At 46.7% G+C, this 26,222-nt stretch overlaps 1 protein-coding gene across 4 annotated transcripts in view; it reads right to left on the reverse strand.

Moving 5' to 3' along the window:
* cop1 (COP1 E3 ubiquitin ligase) overlaps positions 1 to 25,266 on the reverse strand; it is a 171,441-nt gene extending 146,175 nt beyond the window's left edge. For 2 of the 4 annotated variants that reach the window (XM_038795194.1, XM_038795193.1), the window contains exons 1-2: positions 25,187 to 25,266; positions 24,769 to 24,866 (exon numbers count right to left, since the gene is read on the reverse strand). In XM_038795194.1, the coding sequence (XP_038651122.1) occupies positions 24,769 to 24,866; positions 25,187 to 25,230 (142 nt within the window). In that variant the 5' untranslated portion in view covers positions 25,231 to 25,266. The remainder of the gene's footprint in view (positions 1 to 24,768; positions 24,867 to 25,186) is intronic. The other 2 variants (XM_038795192.1, XM_038795195.1) reach the window with 2 other exon arrangements.
* Positions 25,267 to 26,222: the final 956 nt, after the last annotated feature.

Below are 26,222 nucleotides of genomic sequence, written 5' to 3' on the forward strand. Positions count from 1 at the left end.
TGAGTGGATTCTTTGAAGGTATGACCAACGAGTTGCAAGTGTGGGCGAGGGCCGGCGAATCATGTGCACATGTGCTGGGAATGTGAGAAGCTGAAGAGGTACTGGGAAGCGGTTTCTGCAGCATTGTCTAAAATTGCGGGGGAGGTCAGGCCGGACGCAATGGCGGCGATCTTTGGAGTATCAGAAATGCCAGAGCTGGTGGACGGGAAGAGGGCCAATGTCATGGCCTTCGCTTCTCTAATTTCTCAGCATAGGGGCTGGTGGTCTGGCTGGGGGACCTGGCTGACTTTCTCTGGTTGGAAAAGATCAAATTTGAGTTGAGGGGGTCGGAGGGCTTCCAGGCACTGTGGGGGTTGTTCTTGACAATGTTTGAGGAACTATTTGTTGCAGGGGATGGGGAGGAGGTGGGGATGGGGAGAGGGCAGGTTGATAAAAAGGGGAAGATTGTACAAACTGTGATTGTGAGGTTGTGGAATGTATTGGTGTACAAGTTACTGTTTTACACACGTTTGTTGAAAAATACTTTTTTTTTTACATCATTGGAAACAGCAGCTTTATACTGTATGAGAAGAGAATGCTGATTGGTTGGCAAGCTGACTGATTGGTAGAAGCATGGCCATGGAGAATGCATCGGTTAATAGTGATTGACAGTTAACTGCCAAGCATTGCTTGAAAATTTAAACCAGGTAGCTGGCGTCTAATTGGTCAAGGCCTGAGGAATGATCCAGTGAATGGTTATCATGGAATCATAGAATTTAGTACAGGAGGCCATTCGGCCCATTGAGTCTGCACCGGCCCCTGGAAAAAGCACCCTACTTAAGCTCAAGCCTCCACCCTATCCCCACACCCAGTAACCCCACCTAACCTTTTTGACACCAAGGGGCAATTTCATCATGGCCAACCACCTAGCCCACACATCTTTGAACTGTGGGAGGAAACCGGAGCACCTGAAGGAAACCCACGCAGACACGGGCATAAAGTGCAAATTTCACAAAGTCGCCTGAGGCCGGAATTGAAATTGGGTCCCTGGAGCGGTGAGGCAGCAGTGCTAACCACTGTGCCGCCGTGCCGCCCCTTAGTGATCACTTCGTGATTCTGCAATTAGACATTCACTGAATACAAAAATTAAAACACATGGCGTCAGGGATAGTGTATTGAGATGGATAGAAACTGGTTGGCAGATAGGAAACAAAAGAGCAGGAATATACAAGACTTTTTCCAAATGACAGGCAATGACTAGTTTTTTATAATCTTTATTGTCACAAGTCGGTTCACATTAACACTGCAATGAAGTTACTGTGAAAACTCCCTAGTCGCCACATTCCGACACCTGTTGGGTACACAGAGGGAGAATTCAGAATGTCCAATTCACCTAACAGCACGTCTTTCGGGATATGTGGGAGGAAACCGGAGCATCCGGAGGAAACCCACACTGACACAGGGAGAACGTACAGACTCCGTACAGACAGTGACCCAAGCCGGGAATTGAACAGGGACCCTGGAGCTGTGAAACAACAGTGCTAACCACTGTGCTACCGTGCTGCCCTGTACTCTGCAGTCAGTGCTGGGACTTCAGCTATTCACAATATGTATTAATGATTTAGGTGAGGGAACTAAATGTAATACCTCCAAATTAGCAGATGACGCAAAGCTGGGTGAGAGGATGAGCTGTGAAAAGGATTCAGAGATTCTTAAGTGCTATTTTACCTTATTTCTCTTTTTTTAGTGGGCAGCACGGTAGCATGGTGGTTAGCATAAATGCTTCACAGCTCCAGGGTCCCAGGTTCGATTCCCGGCTGGGTCACTGTCTGTGCGGAGTCTGCACGTCCTCCCCGTGTGTGCGTGGGTTTCCTCCGGGTGCTCCGGTTTCCTCCCACAGTCCAAAGATGTGCGGGTTAGGTGGATTGGCCATGCTAAATTGCCCGTAGTGTCCTAAAAAGTAAGGTTAAGGGGGGGGTTGTTGGGTTACGGGTATAGGGTGGATACGTGGGTTTGAGTAGGGTGATCATTGCTCGGCACAACATCATAGAACATAGAACATAGAACAGTACAGCACAGAACAGGCCCTTCGGCCCTCGATGTTGTGCCGAGCAATGATCACCCTACTTAAACCCACGTAACCCGTATACCCGTAACCCAACAATCCCCCCATTAACCTTACACTACGGGCAATTTAGCATGGCCAATCCACCTAACCCGCACATCTTTGGACTGTGGGAGGAAACCGGAGCACCCGGAGGAAACCCACGCACACACGGGGAGGACGTGCAGACTCCACACAGACAGTGACCCAGCCGGGAATCGAACCTGGGACCCTGGAGCTGTGAAGCATTGATGCTAACCACCATGCTACCGTGAGGCTCTATCGAGGGCCGAAGGGCCTGTTCTGTGCTGTACTGTTCTATGTTCTATTTGGACAAGTTGAGTGAGTGGGCAAATGAATGGCAGTTGCAGTATTTGCATGAATCTGAGGTTATCCATTTGTTAGCAAAAATGGGAAAGCAGATTACCTGAACGGCCATGAATTAGAGAGGGGAACGTGCAACGAGATTTGGATGTCCTCGTACACCAGTCGCTGAAGGCAAGCATGCAGGTGCAGCAGGCAGCAAAGGAGGCAAATGGTATGTTAGCCTTCATAGTGAGAGGATTCGCTTACAGAGGAGAAATGTCTTCACCCAGAGAGTAGTAAGCTTACTACGCTCTGGGTGAAGAAATTTATTCTCTGTACGCGAATCCTCTCGTTACCACAGAAAGTAGTTGAGGCCAAAACATTATATGTTTCAAAAAGCAATTAGGTGTAGCACTTGGGGCGAAGGGGATCAAAGGATTGGGGGGGAGGGGGGATGAGGCAGAGAGAAGTCAGGAGCAGGCTTGAGTTGGATGATCAGCCACGATAAAAATGAATGGCAGAGCAGGCTAGAAGGGCCGAATGACCTCCTGGCTGCTCTTATTTTCTATGTTCCTAATCCTCAGTGTGCTAAAAATGACACTGACAGCCAATTTATGGTTGTCAATCGGGCTCATAGTTTGACACATTTTCAAAATTATTTGCAAAATTCTAATAGGATTAGACAGGGTAGATTCAGAAAGAAGTATTAGTTGTTGTAACTCAGGGAGAAGAGATAAATCCAGATAATTCTGAATTGACATTTCCCAAATTAAATTGGACAATGAGGAAGCATTCAAAAATTGGGATAAAATATTGAGTTACCTTCCGGAGAAAAATCAAAATGACCTGAAAGGGTTATTATAGTCAGGGAGCAGTATGTGGGAATAACCTGGGGCGTACAAAAGCAATTACACATGATATCGGAAATGCTGTTCCCATTAAACAACACCCATAGAGGCTCAATCCACTAAAGACAGGTACAAAAGGAGATCGGCAACATGCTCAGAGGTGACATAACAAAGGTGAATTGCAGCGATTGGAGTCTATCGATTGTCATGGTGCCAAAACCGGATTGGACACAATTTGTGGACTATAGAGAGATCAACACCGTGACAAAGTCAAATTTGTATTCTATTCCTCACCTGGAGGACTGTGTTGAACAGGTGGGACAAGCACATATTATAAAATTGGACTTACTGAAGGGATATTGGCAAGTAACTGACCAGAAGGAAATTTGGGCTTTTATGACAGCAAATGGTCTATATCAATTGAAGGTCATGCCGTTTGGAATAAAGAATGTGTCAACAACATTCCAAAGATTAACCAACAGGGTGTTTTGCAGACGAAAGAATTTGTGGAAGGAGCATCTGAAGCATTTGAGAAATTTGTTCAGTCGACTGGAGGGAGTTGGATTGGTGGTAAATCTGGCTAAGAGTGAGCTTGCAAAAGCTCAAGTCACTTTCTTAGGTCATAACACTGGGCAAGCCATGTGTAATGAGGCAGACTTGATTAGGGAACTTAAGGTTCAGGAACCCTTAGGGCGCAGTGACCACAATATGATAGAATTTACCCTGCAGTTTGAGAGGGAGAAGCTGCAATCAGATGTAACGGTATTACAATTAAATAAGGGTAACTACAAAAACATGAGGGAGGAGCTGACCAGAGTTGATTGGAAAATGAGCCTAGCAGTGAAGACAGTGGAACAGCAATGGCAGGAGTTTTTGGGGGTTATTAGGGAGGCACAACAGAAATTCATCCCAAGGAGGAGGAATCATGCTCAGTGGAGGACAAGGCATCCATGGCTGATGAGGGATGTCCAGGACAGCATAAAGGCTAAAGAAAAAGAATACAAAGTGGCGAAGATTAGTGGGAAACCAGAGGATTGGGAAGCCTTTAAAAGCTAGCAGAGGACAACTAAAAAAGCAATAACGGGGGAGAAGGTGAAGTATGAGTGCAAGCTAGCTAGTAATATAAAGGAAGGTAAGAAGAGATTTTTTTCGATATATAAAAGGTAAGAGAGAGGCAAAAATACACATTGGACCACTAGAAAATATGGCTGGAGAAGTAATAATAGGAAACAAAGAAATGGCAGATGAACTGGACAGTTACTTTGCATCAGTCTTCACGCTGGAAGACACCAGTGGGATTCCGGAGCTCCAGGAGAACCAAGGTGGCAGAGGTGAGTGCAGTGACCATTACTAAGGAGAAGATTCTGGGGAAACTGAAAGGTCTGAAGGTGGTAAGTCTCCTGGACCGGATGGACTACACCCCAGGGCTCTAAAAGAGATAGCTGAGGAAATTGTGGAGGCATTAGTGATGATCTTTCAGGAATCATTGGAGGCAGGAAGGGTCCCAGAGGACTGGAAGGTTAATGTAACACCACTATTCAAGAAGGGAGGGAGGCAGATGGGAAATTATAGGCCAGTTAGCCTGACTTCGGTCATTGGTAAGATTTTAGAGTCTGTTATTAAAGTTGAGATAACAAAGCACTTGGAAGTGCATGATAAAATAGGACTGAGTCAGCACGGCTTTGTCAAAGGGAGGTCGTGTCTGACAAATCTGTTAAAGTTCTTTGAGGAGGTAATAAGCAAGTTAGACAAAGGAGAACCAGTGAACGTGATTTATTTAGATTTCCAGAAGGCGTTTGACAAGGTGGCGCATAGGAGACTGTTAAATAAGTTAAGAGCTCATGGTGTTCAGGGTAAAATTCTGGCATGTATAGAGGATTGACTGACTGGCTGAAGACAGAGAGTGGGGATAAAGGGATCTTTTTCAGGATGGCAGCCGGTGACTAATGATGTGCCTCAGGGGTCTGTGCTAAGACCACAACTTTTTACAATACACATTAATGATCTGGAAGAAGGAACTGAAGGCACTGTTGCTAAGTTTGCAGATGATGCAAAGATCTGTAGAGGGACAGGTAGTATTGAGGAAACAAGGGGGCTGCAGAAGGACTTGGACAAGCTAGAAGAGTGGGCAATGAAGTGGCAAATTAAATACAATGTGGCAAAGTGTGAGGTTATGAAGGAGCAATTTAGGTATAGACTATTTTCTAAATGGGGAATGCTTCGGAAAGCAGAAGCACAAAGGGACTTGGAAGTCCTTGTTCACGATTCTCTTAAGGTTAATGTGCAGGTTCAGTCGGCAGTTAAGAAGGCAAATGCAATATTAGCATTCATGTCAAGAGGGCTAGAATACAAGACCAGGGATGTACTTCTGAGGCTGTATAAGGCTCTGGTCAGACCCCATTTGGAGTATTGAGAGCAGTTTTGGGCCCCATATCTAAGGAAGGGTGTGCTGGCCTTGGAAAGGGTCCAGAGGGGGTTCACAAGAATGATCTCTGGAATGAAGAACTTGTCGTATGAGGAACGGTTGAGGACTCTGGGTCTGTACTTGTTGGAGTTTAGAAGGATGAGGGGTGATCTTATTGAAACATACAAGATACTGCGAGGCCTGGATAGAGTTGACGTGGAGATGTTGTTTCCACTTGTAGGAAAAACGAGAACCAGAGGACACCATCTCAGACTAAAGGGACGATCCTTTAAAACAGAGATGAGGAGAATTTCTTCAGCCAGAGGGTGGTGAATCTGTGGAATGCTTTGCCGCAGAAGGCTGTGGAGGCCAATTCACTGAGTGTCTTTAAGACAGAGATGAATAGGTTCTTGATTAAGAAGGGGATCAGGGGTTATGGGGAGAATTCAGGAGAATGGGGATGAGAAAATATCAGCCATGATTGAATGGCGGAGCAGACTTGATGGGCCAGGTGGCCTAATTTTGCTTCTATGTCTTATGGTCTTATGGACATGGTCAGATGGCTCTCCAAGATGTAAAGATGAAGGCTATCGGAGAATTTCCCATACCAGCCATGAGGAAAGAAGTACTGAGATTTCTGGGCATGAGTGGATTCTACAGGAAATCTGTGCCAAATTTCAGCGGCATGGTAGCTGCACTGGCTGAACTTCTGAAAAAACATTTAAAATTCAGTGGACATTGGAATGTCACAAGGCATGAAAGAATTTGAAGACTGCACTAACCATCACACCAGTGTTGATGACTCCTAATTATTTCAAGCTATTTAAGATGTTAATTGATGCAAGTAATATGGGGGTCAGTGCGGTACTGCTACAGGAAGACAATGAGAGAATTGAACAACCAATCGGGTATTTCGCTCGGAGACTCAACTTTCACCAGAATACTCAACTATTGAAAAGGAAACCTATGGGGCTGGTTTAGCACAGGGCTAAATCGCTGGCTTTGAAAGCAGGCCAAGGCAGACCAGCAGCACGGTTCAATTCCCGTACCAGCCTCCCGAACAGGCGCCGGAATGCGGCGACTAGGGACTTTTCACAGTAACTTCATTTGAAGCCTACTTGTGACAATAAGCGATTTTCATTCATTTAGGTTTGGTATCGGCGTTGCAACATTTTGACATTTATGCGAACAACAAAGTATTTCACAAATATACGGACCATTCCTGTACAAATTAAAAACACAAAACGCGAGACTATTCAGATGGAGTTAATTATTACAACTGTTCAATTTATGAATTCTACATGTGCCCGCAAGAGAGAATGTGATTGCTGATGCACTATTAAGACTGTGATGTGGGAAAAGATCGATATTCATATGATATTTGCTTATTTAGTGGGCACAGGTTCAGCTCACTTGGCTATACAGCTGTCCCGTGATGCAGAGCCAGGCTAGCAAAGTGGAAAGCAGCCTATGGTCATCTGGGGCTGCGGTGACTTTACTTTTACCTTACTTGCTTGTTTAAAAGGTAAAGAATAACAATGATATGCACCATATAGAATGTAAACTGTATGTAACCTTAATAAATGTTTGAATTTAGAAAAGAGTTCAGAAAATGAAGCCATCTGTGTTTCAATAAACGGAGGTGTCATGATAGGGAAATATTAGGAACGTGAGGCAAGAACTGGAATCCAATGTATAGCAGGCTATTTAGGGGTTAACAGATTGAGGGAAAAAACTGCTAGCAGCAGTCATAGGGATACTCCTATAGCCTGAGTTACCTTGACCCATTCAGACTTAACTTCGTTAGTGGGAATGCACAGGATGCCCCTGTTCAGCCAGAATGATCCACTAGAGATCCATTGTCATTCGGGACCTTGTTTGACCATTTAGTCATCACAGAGTCTGATGACCTATTTGTCTGCTAATGGAAGGTTAGTTGCATATAAATAGCATAGCTCTATTCTTTTACATAAACGGGAGTGGGCAATTGGCCAAGTTACGATAATAGCTTCAAGTCTGGAAACCCAAGAGAACCTTTGTTTGAGGGGCTGGGCAGAGCTTAGAGACAGCGCGCGTGCAAGAGAGCGAGAGAGAGCAAGTACTTGGTAATGAACCAGGGCAGGTGATAGATTTGTTAGTGGGGGAGCATTTTGGAGGTAGTGACCACAATTCTGTGACTTTCACTTTAGTTATGGAGAGGGATAGGTGCGTGCAACAGGGCAAGGTTTATAATTGGGGGAAGGGTAAATACAATGCTGTCAGACAAGAATTGAAGTGCAGAAGTTGGGAACATAGGCTGTCAGGGAAGGACACAAGTGAAATGTGGAACTTGTTCAAGGAACAGGTACTGCGTGTCTTTGGTGTGTATGTCCCTGTCTGGCAGGGAAGAGATGGTCGAGTGAGGGAACCATGGTTGACAAGAGAGGTTGAATGTCTTAAGAGGAAGAAGGAGACTTATGTAAGGCTGAAGAAACAAGGTTCAGACAGGGTGCTGGAGGGATACAAGATAGCCAGGAGGGAACTGAAGAAAGGGATTAGAAGAGCTAAGAGAGGGCATGAAAAATCTTTGGCAGGTAGGATCAAGGAAAACCCCAAGGCCTTTTACACATATGTGAGAAATATGAGAATGACTAGAGCGAGGGTAGGTCCAATTAAGGACAGTAGCGGGAGATTGTGTATTGAGTCTGAAGAGATAGGAGAGGTCTTGAACAAGTATTTTTCTTCAGTATTTACAAACGAGAGGGGCCATATTGTTGGAGAGGACAGCGTGAAGCAGACTGATAAGCTTGAGGAGATACTTGTCAGGAAGGAAGATGTGTTGTGCGTTTTGAAAAACTTGAGGATAGACAAGTCCCCCGGGCCTGACGGGATATATCCAAGGATTCTATGGGAAGCAAGAAATGAAATTGCAGAGCCGTTGGCAATGATCTTTTTGTCCTCGCTGTCAACAGGGGTGGTACCAGAGGATTGGAGAGTGGCGAATGTCGTGCCCCAGTTCAAAAAAGGGAATAGGGATAACCCTGGGAATTACAGGCCAGTTAGTCTTACTTCGGTGGTAGGCAAAGTAATGGAAAGGGTACTGAGGGATAGGATTTCTGAGCATCTGGAAAGACACTGCTTGATTAGGGATAGTCAACACGGATTTGTATGGGGTAGGTCTTGCCTTACAAGTCTTATTGAATTCTTTGAGGAGGTGACCAAGCATGTGGATGAAGGTAAAGCAGTGGATGTAGTGCACATGGATTTTAGTAAGGCATTTGATAAGGTTTCCCATGGTAGGCTTGTGCAGAAAGTAAGGAGGCATGGGATAGTGGGAAATTTGGCCAGTTGGATAACAAACTGGCTAACCGATAGAAGACAGAGAGTGGTGGTGGATGGCAAATATTCAGCCTGGAGCCCAGTTATCAGTGGCGTACCGCAGGGATCAGTTCTGGGTCCTCTGCTGTTTGTGATTTTCATTAACGACTTGGATGAGGGAGTTGAAGGGTGGGTCAGTAAATTTGCAGATGATACGAAGATTGGTGAAGTTGTGGATAGTGAGGAGGGCTGGTGTCAGCTTCAAAGAGACATAGATAGGATGCAGAGCTGGGCTGAAGTGGCAGATGGAGTTTAACCCTGACAAGCGTGAGATTGTCCATTTTGGAAGGACAAATATGAATGCGGAATACAGGGTTAACGGTAGGGTTCTTGGCAATGTGGAGGAGCAGAGAGATCTTGGGGTCTATGTTCATAGATCTTTGAAAGTCGCCACTCAAGTGGATAGAGCTGTGAAGAAGGCCTATGGTGTGTTAGCGTTCATTAGCAGAAGGATTTAATTTAAGAGCCGTGAGGTGCTGATGCAGCTGTACAAAACCTTGGTCAGGCCACATTTGGAGTACTGTGTGCAGTTCTGGTCGCCTCATTTTAGGAAGGATGTGGAAGCTTTGGAAAAGGTGCAAAGGAGATTTACCAGGATGTTGCCTGGAATGGAGAGTAGGTCATACGAGGAAAGGTTGAGGGTGCTAGGCCTTTTCTCATTAGAACGGAGAAGGATGAGGGGCGACTTGATAGAGGTTTATAAGATGATCAGGGGAATAGATAGAGTAGACAGTCAGAGACTTTTTCCCCGGGTGAAACACACCATTACAAGGGGATATAAATTTAAGATAAATGGTGGAAGATATAGAGGGGATGTCAGAGGTAGGTTCTTTACCCAGAGAGTAGTGGGGGCATGGAATGCACTGCCTGTGGAAGTAGTTGAGTCGGAAACGTTAGGGACCTTCAAGCGGCTATTGGATAGGTACATGGATTAGGGTAGAATAATGGAGTGTAGATTAACTTCTTCTTAAGGGCAGCACGGTAGCATTGTGGATAGCACAATTGCTTCACAGCTCCAGGGTCCCAAGTTCGATTTCGACTTGGGTCACTGTCTGTGTGGAGTCTGCACATCCTCCCCGTGTGCGCGTGGGTTTCCTCCAGGTACTCCGGTTTCCTCCCACAGTCCAAAGATGTGCAGGTTGGGTGGATTGGCCATGAAAAATTGCCCTTAGTGTCCAAAATTCTATGATTAACCTAGGACAAAAGTTTGGCGCAACATCGTGGGCCAAAGGGCCTGTTCTGTGCTGTATTTCTCTATTTTCTATTTTTTCTATTGTCTTGGCCTGTGTGTGTAAGTGGCAGGAGAGCGACACGGTTATTTAAAGTGATGGTTAATGGAACTAGTATGTCAAGATTAAGAAACCACATGCAAGCTGTTAGTGTTACAGCTGAAGTATAAAGTTAAATATTCTTTCCTTCCTTTTAATAAAGTTTATTTAAAAAATAACCGAGCCCTATTTCTTATATTAACACACCTGGAACGAAGCGATCCTTCAGCATTGCATTAAAACTTGCATCTGGTCCAGTCTCTTAGCCACTATTGAGAGCTGACCAGGCATCCATAATGTATGAGTGAGGTAATCATTCACTCCAACCACTGACTTGGTTACAGATAAAGGGCAATTGGAATAGTGTATTTTCGATGGTTCTCTGGGGTATATATAATTTAAGAGATGCATTTAGTCCTAGCTAAGCAGGTCATGGGAGATCTTGATGTAATTATTCGGAGGAGCCAGGTCTGTCTATAATTTGCAGTTAGGTTAGCAGAATGGTCTGACAAGATAGGAGAGTACTGGAACTGCTCTTTAAAGGGCCTCTCTCCAAATGTCTCTACACAGAGGACTGCAAGTAAACTGTTTTTGTTAACTTTATTTATATGTGGCATTTGAACTGCATTGGATTTGCTTGGTTAGAATATTTATAGGGAAGGTTTAGGGCATAAGTTACAGTGTTTCCTTTTATTTTAAGAACTGTTTAATTGTGAATTGTAGAACTATTGCAGTGATATCAATGTGGTTAATACCGTGTTAAAAATAAAGTTTGATTTAACCCAAAAGATCCCAATTTGTCAGTGGTATCACTCGCCGGGGTGAAGCATCCTTTCCTCAGTTTTACAAATTGCAAATTGTTCAGGTTGCTCATCCGGTATCCCAACATCAATTGGGGTCTTGTCTGGTTTCTTGACAACTGCAATACCTTGGAGTTCCATGGAATTATAGTTGTGGACAGAAACACTGTCAAGTGAACACATCTACACGTGATGTCTCCACCTCAAGTTTCTCCCATTCAAAATACACTGTGGTGCGAGTTGATGAGACTCTGAAACATCAGGGAGGGGGCAGTGGTACCTGGAATGTTTTCTCCAGATTTCAGTCATACCTTGTACAGAGATTGACCTTCAGAACTGGGTTGGTGTAACTGTTCATGACTGTCACAAAATAAGGGTACCCATATGAGACAGAGATTGAGGTTGTACAGAAATTGATCCTATCCAACAGGTACAATGTACTATCCCTATCTGTGAGGAGAGAGGTGGAGACTGTCAAAAAAACAGGTTAAATGTGGATCATGGCCCCGTGGAACAGAAGGCTTACCAGATGGGGTTGGGGAGAGGGAGCAGGGAAGAGGAAGGAGGTGGCAGAAGAGGGGTGGCATGGTTAGCACTGCAGCCTCTCAGTTCCAGGGACCCGGGTTCGATTCTGGCCTTGGGTGACTGTGTGTGTGTGGAGTTTGCATGTTTTCCCAGTGTCTGCGTTTGTTTCCTCCGGGTGCTCCAGTTTCCTCTCTCAGCTCAAAGATGTGGTTTCGTGGATTGGCCATGATCAATGCACAGGTATGGGGATAGGGCAGGTGAGTGGGCCTAGGTAGAGTGCTCTTTCGGAGGGTCTATGCAGACTTGATAAGCCAAATGGCAGACTACTGCATTTTACGGATTCTATGGAAGAGGGGCTGTATAGTTTTTTTCAATTCATTCACAGTATTTAATGCCCATCCCAAGTTGCCCTTGAGACGATGATGGCAAGCTGCCTTCTTGAACCGCTGCAGTCCATGTGGTGTAGGTACATCCCCAGTGCTGTTAGGGAGGGAGTTCCAGGTCTTTGGCCCAACAACAGTGAAGCGACGGCGATTTGTTTTTCATACGCTGGCTGGACCAGCATGTGTTACCCATTCCTTATTGCCATTGATTCAAACACATACCAGCCTCCCCGAACAGGCGCCGGAATGTGGCGACAAGGGACTTTTCACAGTAACTTCATTGAAGCCTACTTGTGACAATAAATAATTATTATTACATTATTGAAAGTTTGGAATCACATGTAGGCTAGACCAGATAAGGAAGGCAGATTTCCTTCTTTAAAAGGCATTAGTGAGCTAAATGGGTTTTTACAACAATTGGCAATGGTTTCATGGCCATCGTTAAGACTTTTAATTCCAGATTTTTATTGAAATCAAATTTCTGCCGGGGCATTACCCCGAGTTTCTGGGTTAAGAGTCCAGTGACATTCCAGTACACAACTGCATCCCCTTAAAGCTTTTTGACTGTTGTTGGAACTGCACTCATACAAATAAGTGGAGAGTATACCATCACACTCCTGACTTGTGCATTGGTGAATGGGCTTTGGAGAGTCAGGAGGTGAATTACTCGCCTTAGGATTTCTAGCCTTTGACGTGCTCTTGCAGCCACAGTATTTATATGGCTAATCCAGTTCAGTTTCTGGTCAATGGTAACCTCCAGGATGTTGACAGTAGTGGATTCAGAAATGATAATGCCAACGAATGTCAAGGGGTGATGATTAGATTCTCTCTTGTTGGAGGCAGTCATTAAGGGGTGCCCTGAAAGAGTTCTAGATTATGAGGGGCATGGATAGAGTGGATGGGCAAGTACTCTTTCCCAGGGTGGAGGGGTCAGTCACTACCAGGCATAAGTTTAAGGTCTTTGGGGCAAATTTTAGAGGAGATGTGCGAGGCAGGTTTTTTTTTTTTTAAACACAGAGGGTGGTGAGTGCCTGGAACGCGCTGCCAGGGGAGGATGTGGAAGCAGATACATTAACGGTGTTCAAAAGGCATCTCAACAAATACATGGATAGGATAGGATACAGCACGATGAACTGCTGAGGGTTTTGGCCACGGGTGGTATCAGGACCTGCACAGGCTTGGAGTGCCGAAGGGCATGTTCCTTCACTGTATTGTTCTTTGTTCTAAATGCCAGTTTATTAGGAATTGTGCAACTCTCGTCACAGCAACTCTTAACTGCCCTTTGAAATGGCCTAGCAAGCCAAATTCAAGGGTAATTAGGGATGGGCAGGAATTGCTGGCCCAGCAACATCCACATCACATAAATGATTAAAAATAAATTGATGATCTATTCCGGCCTCCTCCTAGTCCGCAGTAGAACAGTCAGTCTGTGATATCAAGAAGTGGCTGAAGGCACCGGATGCTGCAACGGCTATGGGCCTGACAATAATCCAGCAATCAGAGTCCAGAATCAACAGCTACCCTAGCCAAACTGTTCCAGTACAGCTGCAACACTGGCATCGACCTGGCACAATACAAACTTGTCTAGGTATTGTGCGATTCTGGATTCAAAATTGGCTTAGCTGTAGGAAGCAGAGGGTTATGTCAGACTGCTTTAGTGACTGGAAGTCAGCATCCAGTGGTGTATCACAGAGATCTGTGCTGGGTCCCCTATTATTTGTCATTTATATAAACAACATAGATGACTATGTGGGGGGTAGGGACAGTAACTTTGTGGATGACACAAAGATTGGCCGTGTGGTTAACAGTGAGGTTGAGTGTCTTGGGTTACAGGAAGATATAGACGGGATGGTCAAATGGGCAGAAAAGTGGCAGATGGATTTTAATCCTGAGAAGCGTGAGGTGATACACTTTGGAAGGAGTAATATGACAAGGAAGTATTCAATAAATGCCTGACACTGGGAAGTTGCAATTACCGAAAGGACCATGGAGTGTTTGTCCATAGATCTCTGAAAGCCGATGGGCAGGTTAATAGGGTGGTGAAAAAGGCATATGGGACACTTGCCTTTTACCAATCGAGGCATAGATTACAAAAAGAGGGAGGTAATGTTGGTGTTGTATAGATATTTGGTGAGGCCACAGCTGGAATACTGTGCAATTCTGGTCGCCACATTATAAGAAGGATGTAATTGCACTGGAGGGGTGCAGAGGTGATTCACCAGGTTATTGTCTGGGATGGAACATTTTAGTTATGAAGAGAGGTTGGATAGGTTTGGGTTGTTTTCTCTGGAGCAGAGAAGACTTTGGGGTGATCTGATCGAGTTATACAAGATTATACGGGGTATAGATAGGGCGGATAGGGAGCTGCTGTTCCCCTTTGTTGAAGGGTCAGTTACGAGCTGACACAAAGTTCAAGGTTAGGGTCAGGAGGTTGAACATAGAATTTACAGTGCACAAGGAGGCCATTCGGCCCATCGACTCTGCACCAACCCTTGGAAAGACCATCCCACCTAAGCACACAACTCCACCCCATCACCATAACCCTTCCTAACCATTTTGGACACTAAGGGGCAATTTATCATGGCCAATCCACCTAACCTGCACATCTTTGGACTGTGGGAGGAAACCGGAGCACCCAGAGGAAACCCATGCAGACACGGGGAGAACACACAGACAGTGACCCAAGCCGGGAATCGAACCTGGGACCCTGGAGTTGTGAAGCCACAGTGCTAACCACTGTGCTACCTTTAAAGAGGATTTGAGGGAAAACCTTTTTATCCAGAGGGTGGTGGCCATCTGCAATGCACTACCTGAGGGTTGCCTCACATCCTTTAAAAAGTATCTGGATGAGCACTTGGCAGGTCATAATTCAAGGCTATGGGCAAAGTGCTGGCAAATGGGGTTAGGTAGACAGGCCAGGTTTGTTTCATGTGTCGGTGCAGACTCGATGGGATGAAGGGCCTCTTCTGCGCAATATTATTCTGTGATTCTGTGAGGCATGTCCTGCCTTCATTGCGAAGGTGGGTCTTGCACACCGCTTCCTTCCATCTCTGCTGCATGGAGTCTTCGCTGCCGGGAGGTCCAGAGTGGGCTGCACGTTAGCACAGTGGGTAGCACTGTTGCTTCACAGCTCCAGGGTCCCAGGTTCGATTCCCAGCTGTCTGTGTAGAGTCTGCACGTTCTCCTTGTGTCTGTGTGGGTTTCCTCCGGGTGCTCCGGTTTCCTCCCACAGTCCCGAAAGACATGCTTTTCGGTGAATTGGATATTCTGAATTCTCCCTCCGTGTACCCTGTACAGACAAGCTGAGAACTGTCAGTCTCGCTGTGATCCTGTACGTCGAGTGTGATCACCTTGTCACTGTTTTCGCATGCAGTGGGTAGAGGTACATTGTCTTCTTCTTGTTCATGTGAGCTTGGTAGACTTTCATAGTCTGCTTGTGGTTGCTCAGATACGGCGGGTTGACCTTCATGGTCTTGTTCATGCATGGTGTCAGTGGGTAGATGTACATTGTCTTCTTCTTGTTCATGTGAGCTTGGTAGACTTTCATAGTCTGCTTGCGGTTGCTCAGATACAGCGGGTTTACCTTCATGGTCTTGTTCATGCATGGTGTTCGCCAGGGAGTGTTTGCTTGCATCCCTTTTGGAGTCTTTCATCACTCGCACTGTGGAGCCTGTCATCGCTCGCTCTGTGGAGTCGTTCTGTGCTCTCTGTGTGGCGTCGTCTTCGTCTTGGGTATTGCTGTCATCCAACGTATTGACGAGCTGCCATGGCATCATGGTGTTGGATTCATCTACCACGAGTAGATTCGTGTTGAGCTTTACGACCGTGTCGCTGATGCTGTGATCAGCATATCCGAATAACTCAGCCATGTCTGAGTAGTATTCTTTGAAAACCAAATCATCTTGGTTGGATTCTTCTACCACGAGTTGATTCGTGTTGAACTTTGCAACCGTGTCGCTGATGCTGTGATTAGCATATCCGACTAACTCAGCCATGTCTGAGTAGTATTCTTCGAAAACCAAATCATCTTGGTTGGATTCATCTACAACGAGTTGATTCGTGTTGAACTTTGCGACCGTGTCGCTGATGCTGTGATTAGCATATCCGACTAACTCAGCCATGTCTGAGTAGTAATCTTCGAAAAACAAATCATCTTTTGTTGTTTCGGAATTCTTTTTGTTCTCTTCACTTTGGGTGGTGCAGACTGCTTTTTCCAGGGTGTTGTGCAAGTTATTTTCAACTGCTGGTTTAAGTTCAGGCGTTTTTCTGTGTTCTGAGGCAAGAAATATTGGTTTTACCACTTTAAGTATCTTGTTTTCAATTTTCGGGCATTTCCCTTTTAAGTGGGCGTGGTCGGGATGCTCAGACGTCATGACGTCACGCGTAGGAATGAATTGGGCATGCGCAAATCGGCCTTCCTTCACTGTGCGGTTTTGTGTCCATTGCGCATGCGCGGCTTGCGCTTGCGCATGCGCGGCTTGCGCATGCGCATAACGATCCGCGACCAAAACTTTTTGAGTGCGCGCATGCGCAATAACGATCGGCACCACTAACCTTTTTACACTGCGCATGCGCGGCGGGCGCATGCGCAGAATGTTGAACGGATGGTTGGAACTGCGCATGCGCGGCTTCAGGTTCCGGCGCATGCGCAGACGCAATTTGTAGTTCTTTGTGTCCCCAAGACTGCAAAATGTGGTCGGACGCCATTTTATCGCGGATTTCAGCGTTTTTTTCTTTCTGAAAGTTGTAAGTTACCTTTTCTTTTCGATCTGGACTGGATTTCAGCGTTTTGGCTTTGTGAAAAATTCATGTTATTTCTTCTTTTTGATCTGTACTTTTTACTCGCGATTTCTTGTTCTTTTCCTGATTTTTTAAGTTTTGCATCACTCAGTCTCTGTGCAGTTTGGCCTCTGAGCATACAGTGCTGTTCAAATTCCTTACAGTACTCTTCAAATTTGTTTAGTATTGTTTGTAAGCTGTTTCTGTCTTCACCTTTTGAGTATTTAAATCCATTATAAACTTTCCTAGCTTCATGTCCTTCGATGAGCATTGCTATTTTAATTTCGTCTGAGGCTGCTGCTGCATCATTAGCTATGATACCTAAATCGAACCATTGTTTAAACATTTTCCAGACATTTCTTACATTGCCAGTCGTGTCCAGCTGAAGTGGGTATCCAAGGCACATCCTCCCATCAGCGATGTCTTCCCAAGTCGAATGTCCAGTAGGAGATTTCCATGCCATTTTGTTCTTTCTGTGTCTGCAGCTGAGTTGTCCTGTAGTAAGCATCTGAAGCCACTGCTGGTACCATGTGTTGTTCCTCGTGTCTTAATAAAGCTCGTAGTCTCAAATGCGGAGAAGATGCTTTATTGTGAATTCGTTCTCTCTTCAGAGCTTAACATACGGCTACCTCAAATGCTACCTGCTTGTGTGTCTGTGTCCTGCTACGAGTTCTGCCTTCCGTGAAGTGTGTCCTCACTTCCTGTCCCGGTGTATTTATAGCTCTCCCGTGCTCCCTCTAGTGTTTGCTCAGTTGTATTGTATCTAGTCAATCTACGATCACCACAAGGATTAGATAGGCCTCACGGTAGCATGGTGGTTAGCATCAATGCTTCACAGCTCCAGGGTCCCAGGTTCGATTCCCGGCTGGGTCACTGTCTGTGTGGAGTCTGCACGTCCTCCCCGTGTGTGCGTGGGTTTCCTCCGGGTGCTCCGGTTTCCTCCCACAGTCCAAAGATGTGCGGGTTAGGTGGATTGGCCATGCTAAATTGCCCGTAGTGTAATGTTAATGGGGGGATTGTCGGGTTACGGGTATGTGGGTTTAAGTAGGGTGATCATTGCTCGGCACAACATCGAGGGCCGAAGGGCCTGTTCTGTGCTGTACTGTTCTAAGATAGGGTGGACAGTGAGAGCCTTTTTCCTCGGATGGTGATGTCCAGCCCGAGGGGACATAGCTTTAAATTGAGGGGAGATAGATATAGGACAGATGTCAGAGGTAGGTTCTTTACTCAGAGAGTAGTAAGGGCGTGGAATGCCCTGCCTGCAAAAGCAGTGGACTCGCCAACACTAAACGCATTCAAATGGTCATTGGATAGGCATATGGACGATAAGGGAATAGTGTAGATGGGCTTTAGAGGGGTTTCACAGGTCGGCGCAACGTCGAGGGCCGAAGGGCCTGTACTGCGCTGTAATGTTCTATGTTCTATGGACAAAAAGAGCTGAACTGAAGAGATGAGCTGTGAATGTCTTCGACATCAAAGCAACATGGAAAGAGCACCCTACCCAAGGTCAACACGTCCACCCTATCCCCATAACCCAGTAACCCCACCCAACACTAAGGGCAATTTATCATGGCCAATCCATCTAACCTGCACATCTTTGGACTGTGGGAGGAAACCGAAGCACCAGAAGGAAACCCACGCACACACGGGGAGGATGTGCAGACTCAGCACAGACAGTGACCCAAGCTGGAATCGAACCTGGGACCCTGGAGTTGTGAAGCAATTGTGCTATCCACAATGCTACTGTGCTGCCCAAGTACTGTTCTGCAGGAATCAGTGCTGGAACCTTTGTTGTTCATAGTATATATAAAAAATTTGGAGGAAAACGTAGCTGGTCTGATTAGTAAGTTTGCAGTCGACACAAAGGTTGGTGGAGTTGCGGATGGTGAAGAGGATTGTCACAGAGACAACAGGATTTAGATCGGTTGGAGACTTGGGCGGAGAAATGGCAGATGGAGTTTAATCTGGACAAATGAGAAGTAATGCATTTAGAAGGTCTAATACAGGTGGGAATTACACAGAACTCTTCAGAGTTTTACAGGCAGAGAGACCTGGGGGTACAGGTCCACATGTGACAAGGTGGCAGGTGGAGAAGGTAGTCAAGAAGGCAAATGGCATGCTTGCCTTCATTGGTCTGGGCACTGAGTATAAAAATTGGCAAGTTATGCTGCAGCTGTACAGAACCTTGGTTGAGCCACATTTAGGATAGAGTGTACAATTTTGGTCACTACACTACTAGAAGGACGTGGAGGCTTTGGAGAGAGTACAGACGTTTACCAGAATGTTACCTGGTATGGAGGGCATTAGTTATGAGGAGAGGCTGAATAGATTCTTTTGTTCTCACTGGAATGACGGAGGTTGGGGGAATCTAATAAAAGTCTACAGAATTATGAGTGGCAATGAGTGAATAGCCAGATTTTTTCAAAAATGGAAAAGTCAATAACTAGGGAACATATTAAGGTGCGAGGGGCAAAGTTTAGAGGAAATGTCGGAGCACATTTTTTTCTTTTTTTTTTATACACAGGTGGTGAATGCCAGGACGAATAGGATGAGAATAGAGGGGTACGGACTCTGGAAGTGCAGAAGGTTTTAGTTTAGTCAGGCATTATGATCGCCGGCGAAGGGCCTATTCCTTTGCTGCACTGTTCTTTAAAATCGAGACTCAAAGAATCGGACCCGCAGCATGACTGAGTTAATTGGGACGGGTAGTATTAAGAATCTTGGGACCTTTTCGTAATATTTGGAGCTAATTTAAGGGTAACTGATTTTTACTGTTTGTTCAATGAAGTTGTTTGATTAATACACTAGTGTAGTCTTTCGTTTGCCTCGTCCATAAAGACATCTGGGTAAAGGTTTTGATCAAAGTACCTGAGATTTTACAGATACAACATTCCACTTGCCTGCATGAACGTAGCTCCAATAGTCAACACCATCCAAGGCAAACCAACTTGCACTCATATGATCAGCACCCGACCCACCACCATATAAATTCACTCCCTCTGGGCAGCACGGTGGTGCAGTGGTTAGCTCTGCTGCCTCACGGCGCCGAGGCCCCGGATTCGATCCCGGCTCTGGGTCACTGACCGTGTGGAGTTTGCACAATCTCGCCATGTTTGCATGGGTTTCGCCCCCACACCCAAAGGTGTGCAGGATAGGTGGATTAGCCACGCTAAATTTCTCCTTAATTGGAAAAAATAAATTGGGTACTCGAAATTTAATTTAAAAAATAAAATAAATAAATAAATTCACTCCCTCTGCCACCAATGTACAGTGGCTTCAGTGTGTACCATGTACCAGATGCACTGCAGCATCTCACCAAGGCTCAAACCAATGACTTGGAAGGACAAAGGCAGCAAACGCATGGGGTCACCACAAACTGCAAGTTCTCCTCCAAGCCACACACCAACCTGTCTTGGAAATTCATCACTGTCCTTCATTGTAGTTGGGTCAAAATCCTGGAACTCCATTCTCAACATCACTGTAGGTGGATCTATATCATGTGAATTGCAGCAGTTCATGAGGAAGCTCAGGGCAATTAGGGATGGGCAATAATGGTGGCCTTGCCAGCAACAGCTGCACCTCATCAAAGAAATGAAGAGAGAAAACTCCCCACTACATTATCACATCAAATAATCACAGGGTAATGCATAAGTTAAATACAAAACAAAACTCACTTCACCCCCCGTAAAACATCCCCAGATCACGTATATCACAAATTAGAGGCTGTACAATTGCTTTTAAACTGCCCACACCCTCAGTACAACAAAGTTCCTCGGTTTCAGTCTGAGCAGCACTTGTAGATCTTGAGGAAGTGACAAGAAAGGTTGATGAAGGTAGTTCAGTGGATGTGGTGTACATGGACATGTGACAAAGTCCCATGCCTTTCACTTTCTTGACCAGTCCCACATGGCAGATTGGTCAAGAAAGTGAAAGCCCAAATTAATAATGGCATTTGTATGGGGGGGGGAAAGAATGCTAGGATCGCAATGAAGGTCCTACAGAAAATAAAATCCAGGGGAGGGCTTGCCCTCGCAAACCTTAAATTCAACAACCGGGTAGCAACAGCGGAAAGAGTGATGGGATGCACAAAGAGCCAGAAGCTGAGGGTGTACGCAGAGGAGGCCTCCTGCAAGGGGGCCTCTCTCTGGGCCCTCGCCTCGGCGGCACTCACAACCCCGCCTAAGAAACACACTAGCAGCCCAGTAGTAATAGCCACCCTCCAGACGTGGAACCAACTACGGCAGCAATTCGGGCTGACCAAAATGTCCGACAAAGTCGGCAATATCCACAGGTTCACACAAGCACTCACTGACGCCATCTTCAAAATATGGAGACAGGACGGGGGGGGGGGGGGGGGGGGGGGGGGGGGGGGGGGGGGGGAGACGTTGACAGTCAGGGACACTGACGGTAGGGTCACAACACTGGAAGAACTGACACAGAGATTCCAACTAGCTAAAGGCAACAAACTCAGATATCTGCAGCTTAAAAACTTCCTAAGGAAGGAGACAAGGACATACCGCGACCACTACTACAGACACTATTAGAAGAGCTGCAGACATCCTAGGCAGAGGGAACTGTAGTGACGTGTATGAACGACTGCTAGAGAGGGCCGACACCGAACTGGACACGACAAGGAGGAAACGGAAGGAAGACTTGGGGTTCAAAATAGGATGGGGACTCTGGAACGAAGCACTGCACAGGGCCAACTCTACCTCCACATGCGCTAGGCTCAACATAACGCAGCTGAAAGTGGTACATAGAGCCCACTTGACCAGAACCCGAATGAACAGGTTCTTCCCGGAGGTGGAGGATAGATGTGAACAGTGCCAAACACACCCACATGTTCTGGTTTTGCCCCATACTTATTGGGTGCTGGACAGCCTTCTTCGAGGCAACCTCGAGAGCTGGGGATGAGGGTGGAGTCATGCTCGTAAGTGGCAGTCTTCAGGGTATACCAGCCAGATCTATTCATGGGGAGGAGGGCGCCTGATGGACGCCCTTGCCTTTGCCTCCCTGATCGCCCGCTGTGGAACGCTGCTCGGTTGGCAATCAGCAGCACCACCTAAAGATGCAGACTGGCTGTCTGATCGACCAGAATTTCTCCAAATGGAGAAAATCAAATTCACCATCCGTGGGTCGAAAGAGGGATTACACAAAACATGGGAGCTATTCGCCCGACTGTTCCGAGACCTGTTTGTGGCCAACACATGAATAAATAAATAGCCAGTAGCCAGGGAGAAGTAGCCAGGACAAGATAGAAAGAGGAAAGCAAGGGAGGACTGGGGGAGGGAGCAAGATAAGGTAGCAAAGCCCAGCAAGAAAGAATGGGGCAGCAGTGAAGAAGGGGGGGAAGGGAGGTCGGGGGGGGGGGGGGAGCTGGGGGCAAGGGGAGGAAGGATTGTACGCCGAGCTGGACGGCAACAGACTGTAAATAGAGAAACCTAAGAAGAAACATTTGACACTGTACAATAATTTAAAATGAATGGCAACGTATATAATTTTGAAAACGTCACTAAAAAGATTTTTTTTTTTTAAAAAGTAAGCGACCGCCCATTGGTAACAGGGCAATGTGGCAAACTGGATCAAGTAACAGGAAAAAAAAGGGTAATGGTCGACAGCTGCCCTTGCAATTGGAAAGTTGTTTCAAGTGGTGTTTATCATAGAATTTACAGTGTAGGAGGCCATTCAGCCCATCGAGTCTGCACCGGCTCTTGGAAAGAGCACCCTACCCAAGGTCAACACCTCCACCCTCTCCCCATAACTCAGTAACCCAACCCAACACTAAGGGCAATTTTGGACACTAAGGGGAGGATGTGCAGACTCCGCACAGACCCAAGTCGGAATCGAACCTGGGACCCTGGAGCTGTGAAGCAATTGTGCTATCCACAATGCTACCGTGCTGCTCCACAGGCTCGGTGTTGTGACCCTTACTGTTTGTGTTGTATATTAATAATTTGGACGTGAACGTGGGGAATATGATTGAGAAATCTGCATGCAACACAAAGATTGACCGACTGGTGGACAGTGTAGTGGATAGCTATAATCTCCAAAATGATACAGATGGATTGGTGGAGGGGCCGGTAAAGTGGCAGATGTAATTGAACACAGAGAAGTGTGAGGTCATGCATTTAGGGAGGTCGAACAGTTGTAGGGAGTTCATAATAAATGGGAATTTCTATACTATGGGAATATAATATACTATGAAGTGAGAGATCTTGCCGTACAGGTACACAGGTCCCTAAAGGCAGCAGTTCAGGTTGACAAGGTTGTTGAAAGCAAATGGAACGCTCTCCTTCATTGGCAGAGGTATAGAATATAAAAGTAAGGATATAATGTTGGAATTGTATAAAACTCTAGGGACTGGTTTAGCACAGGGCTAAATCGCTGGCTTTTAAAGCAGACCCAGGCAGGCCAGCAGCACGGTTCGATTCCCGTACCAGCCTCCTTGAACAGGTGCCGGAATGTGGTGACTAGGGGCTTTTCACAATAACTTCATTTGAAGCCTACTTGTGACAATAGGCGATTTTCATTCATTATCATTTCAAACACTGGTGAGACCACAACTGGAATATTCTGAGCAGTTTGGTCACCACATTACAGGAAGGGCATTATTGCTCTGGAGAGAGTGCAGAGGAGGTTTACAAGAATGTTGCCAGGACTAAAAAAGTATAGTTATGAGGAGAGATTGGGTTTATTTTCCTCGGAATAAAGAAGGCTGTGGAGTGGCTTAAATTATGTACAAACTTATGAGGAGAAGGGTGGGCAGGATAAAATTGTTTCCCTTGATGGAGAATTCTAGAACCAGGGGACATAGATTCAAGACAAGTGGTAGAAGGTGTGGAGGGGGCAGGAGGAAAAAATTTTTTTTTTTTAATGTAGAGGGTAGTGAGTGGGAGTCTGGAATTTGCTGCTGGATCTGCACATTAAGTGCTCTAAGCTAAAGGGCTATGGACCAGGTGCAGGAAGGTGAGATGTATTAGAAAGGGCACCCGACTGTTCTGGGGCTGGCATGGATAAGATGGGCCAAATGACCTCCTTCTATGCCGTAACTTTTCTCTGATTCTATGATCAGCATGACACTCTGCTTCAAACAAGGCTGAAGCCTTGATGTTGGAATTCCATTTGACTGACTACATAAAGCATCTTCACTTGGAGCATGGCAGATTATTGTACTGCACAGTCTCTGGGGGCGGGATTATCCGACCCCACGCCGGGTCAGAGAATCGCCGGTGGACTGTGCGAATCGCGCCACGGCGCCATTGGGGCTGGTGTGGCGCCAGTTGGGGGCCACTCTACGCAGGCCCCCCTGTGACTCTGTGGCCTCGAAGGACCGAGCGGCCGTAAAAAAAGAGTCCCGCCGGCGACATTCTAACCTGCTCTGAGCCGGTGGGACCTCCGCGTTGAAGGGTCTGGGGGTGGCCTGTGGGAGGGCCTCCAATGTGGCCTGGCCTGAGATCAGGACCCACTGATCGGTGGGCTGGACTCTGTCTCCCGGTCTCCTTTCTTAGGCGCCGGCACCTGTACTCCTGCGCCATGTTGGGTCGGGCCCGGCGCGGACAAGGGAGACACCGCATACGCGCGGAAATCGCGCCGGTGGAACTGTGCATGCGCGCGTTCGCAGCACACCCGCTGAGCATCCCCCGGTGCCCATTCCACAGCCGGATCAGCAGCTGAACCGCTCCAGCGCCCTGCTGGCCCCATCGGGGCCAGAATTGCTGATCCTGGCAACGGTGTTTCTGACGGCGTCAACACTTAGCCTCAGGATCAGAGAATCCCGCCCTGGATTTCCAGTTACTACTATGAACGGTTTTGTCCACAGGATTAAAACTGCTCAAACTCATGTGAAGATGGATGCACCCTTCCATCTTTAGGCAAGGCTCCGAGGGTTGCAATGGCACCCATGTATTCCTGTCTGTTCTTTGTAGATGTAGCTTGAACTGTAGACAAAAGCTCCCTTTACTGCTTTTTTTGTCCAGAATGTCTTACTACTGCCACTCTCACAACCAGAGACTTACCAAGAAAGTTTGGGTACAGTTGATCAACATTATCAATCACATAGTTGCACTTGGGGCACCGATTACTGACCTCCAGGCTCTGTCGAATGCATTTATAGCTGGAGAAAAACCAGGCAATAAGTTAGAGGATTCAATCCCGTACCCATTAAACAAACACTGAACCCGGTGTTGCATCCCCCACATTCACTTTTATATGATTGAATAAACAACAACTGTAACTTGTTGAGTCTCTACGTCAGCAATAACAGAATCACCAGCTATAACATTACTGATTAACTTTAATTAACTCAGCCATTATGGTGGCAATTTCTTACAATAACTTCCTCCCTGTATTTTTAAGACAAACAAAATCTGGCAGTTCTTCAGTTCTTAAATTACTGACAACCGACCGTATGATGAAGCAACAAGTGGCACGTACCAAAAACTGTGACCACATTTTGTCATATGTGCCTCCTCAATCATCTCAAAACAGATAGGGCTGTGAAAAAACAAGAGGAAAATGAGTCAGTCATTGCCCTGAATCAGAGCCGTGAAGAGACAATCACCCCCTCACTCTCTGCCCCCACACTGGGACTCTGCCTCCCTCATAGAATTTGCAGTGCACAAGGAGACCATTCGGCCCATCAAGTCTGCACCGGCCCTTCGAAAAAACACCCCACTTAAGTCCACACCTCCACCCCATCCCCATAACCCAGTAACCCCATCCAACCTTTTTGGATACTGAGGGCAATTTATCACAGCCAATCCTCCTAACCTGCACATCTTTGGGCTGTGGCAGGAAACTGGAGCAGCCGGAGGAAACCCAGGCAGACAAGGGGAGAACGTGCAGGCTCCGCACGGACAGTGATCCAAGCCAGGAATCGAACCTGGGATCCTGGAGCTGTGAAGCAACAGTGCTAACCACCATGCTACTGTGCAGCCCCGGGTCTGTCACTCTTGCCAGCTTCCCTTCTCCCTCCACCAGGCCTTTCCGGCAACCTACTTTAGCATCTTCACACCCACCGACACACCCTCTCCCCGTGTCACCACCCCGCCCTCACAGCACATCCAGTCTCACTCAACCCTCTCCAACATCCCACAGACCAATCCCAAAACACCTACAGCCCTATCTTAGTATCTGGCCCCCTGCCCAGTGCCTTCCCACTTCCCAGGCACCCCCCCCCCCCCAGGTCCTCGGCCAACCGGATCCCCCACCACACACCTAGCTGCTCTGTTGTGCTCACGTGCTCTCCTGGTGACTGTCTCTCCATTACAACCCGACGTGCTTCCCTATGCTGCGCCTCACTCCATCTCTGTCTCCCCAGTGGGCATCATCGTATCCGCCTCCCAGGAAACTCCACATTCCCGGCACACCCTGCCCCCAACGTATCCCCTGCACCACAGCCCCCACCCCACCCCCTTCACAGCCGCCCTCCCCTCGCCCTGCTGTCTCCCCCCACACCCCTCGCCCAGGG

This window comes from Scyliorhinus canicula, chromosome 4, assembly GCF_902713615.1.
Source record: "Scyliorhinus canicula chromosome 4, sScyCan1.1, whole genome shotgun sequence".
NCBI lineage: Eukaryota > Metazoa > Chordata > Chondrichthyes > Carcharhiniformes > Scyliorhinidae > Scyliorhinus > Scyliorhinus canicula.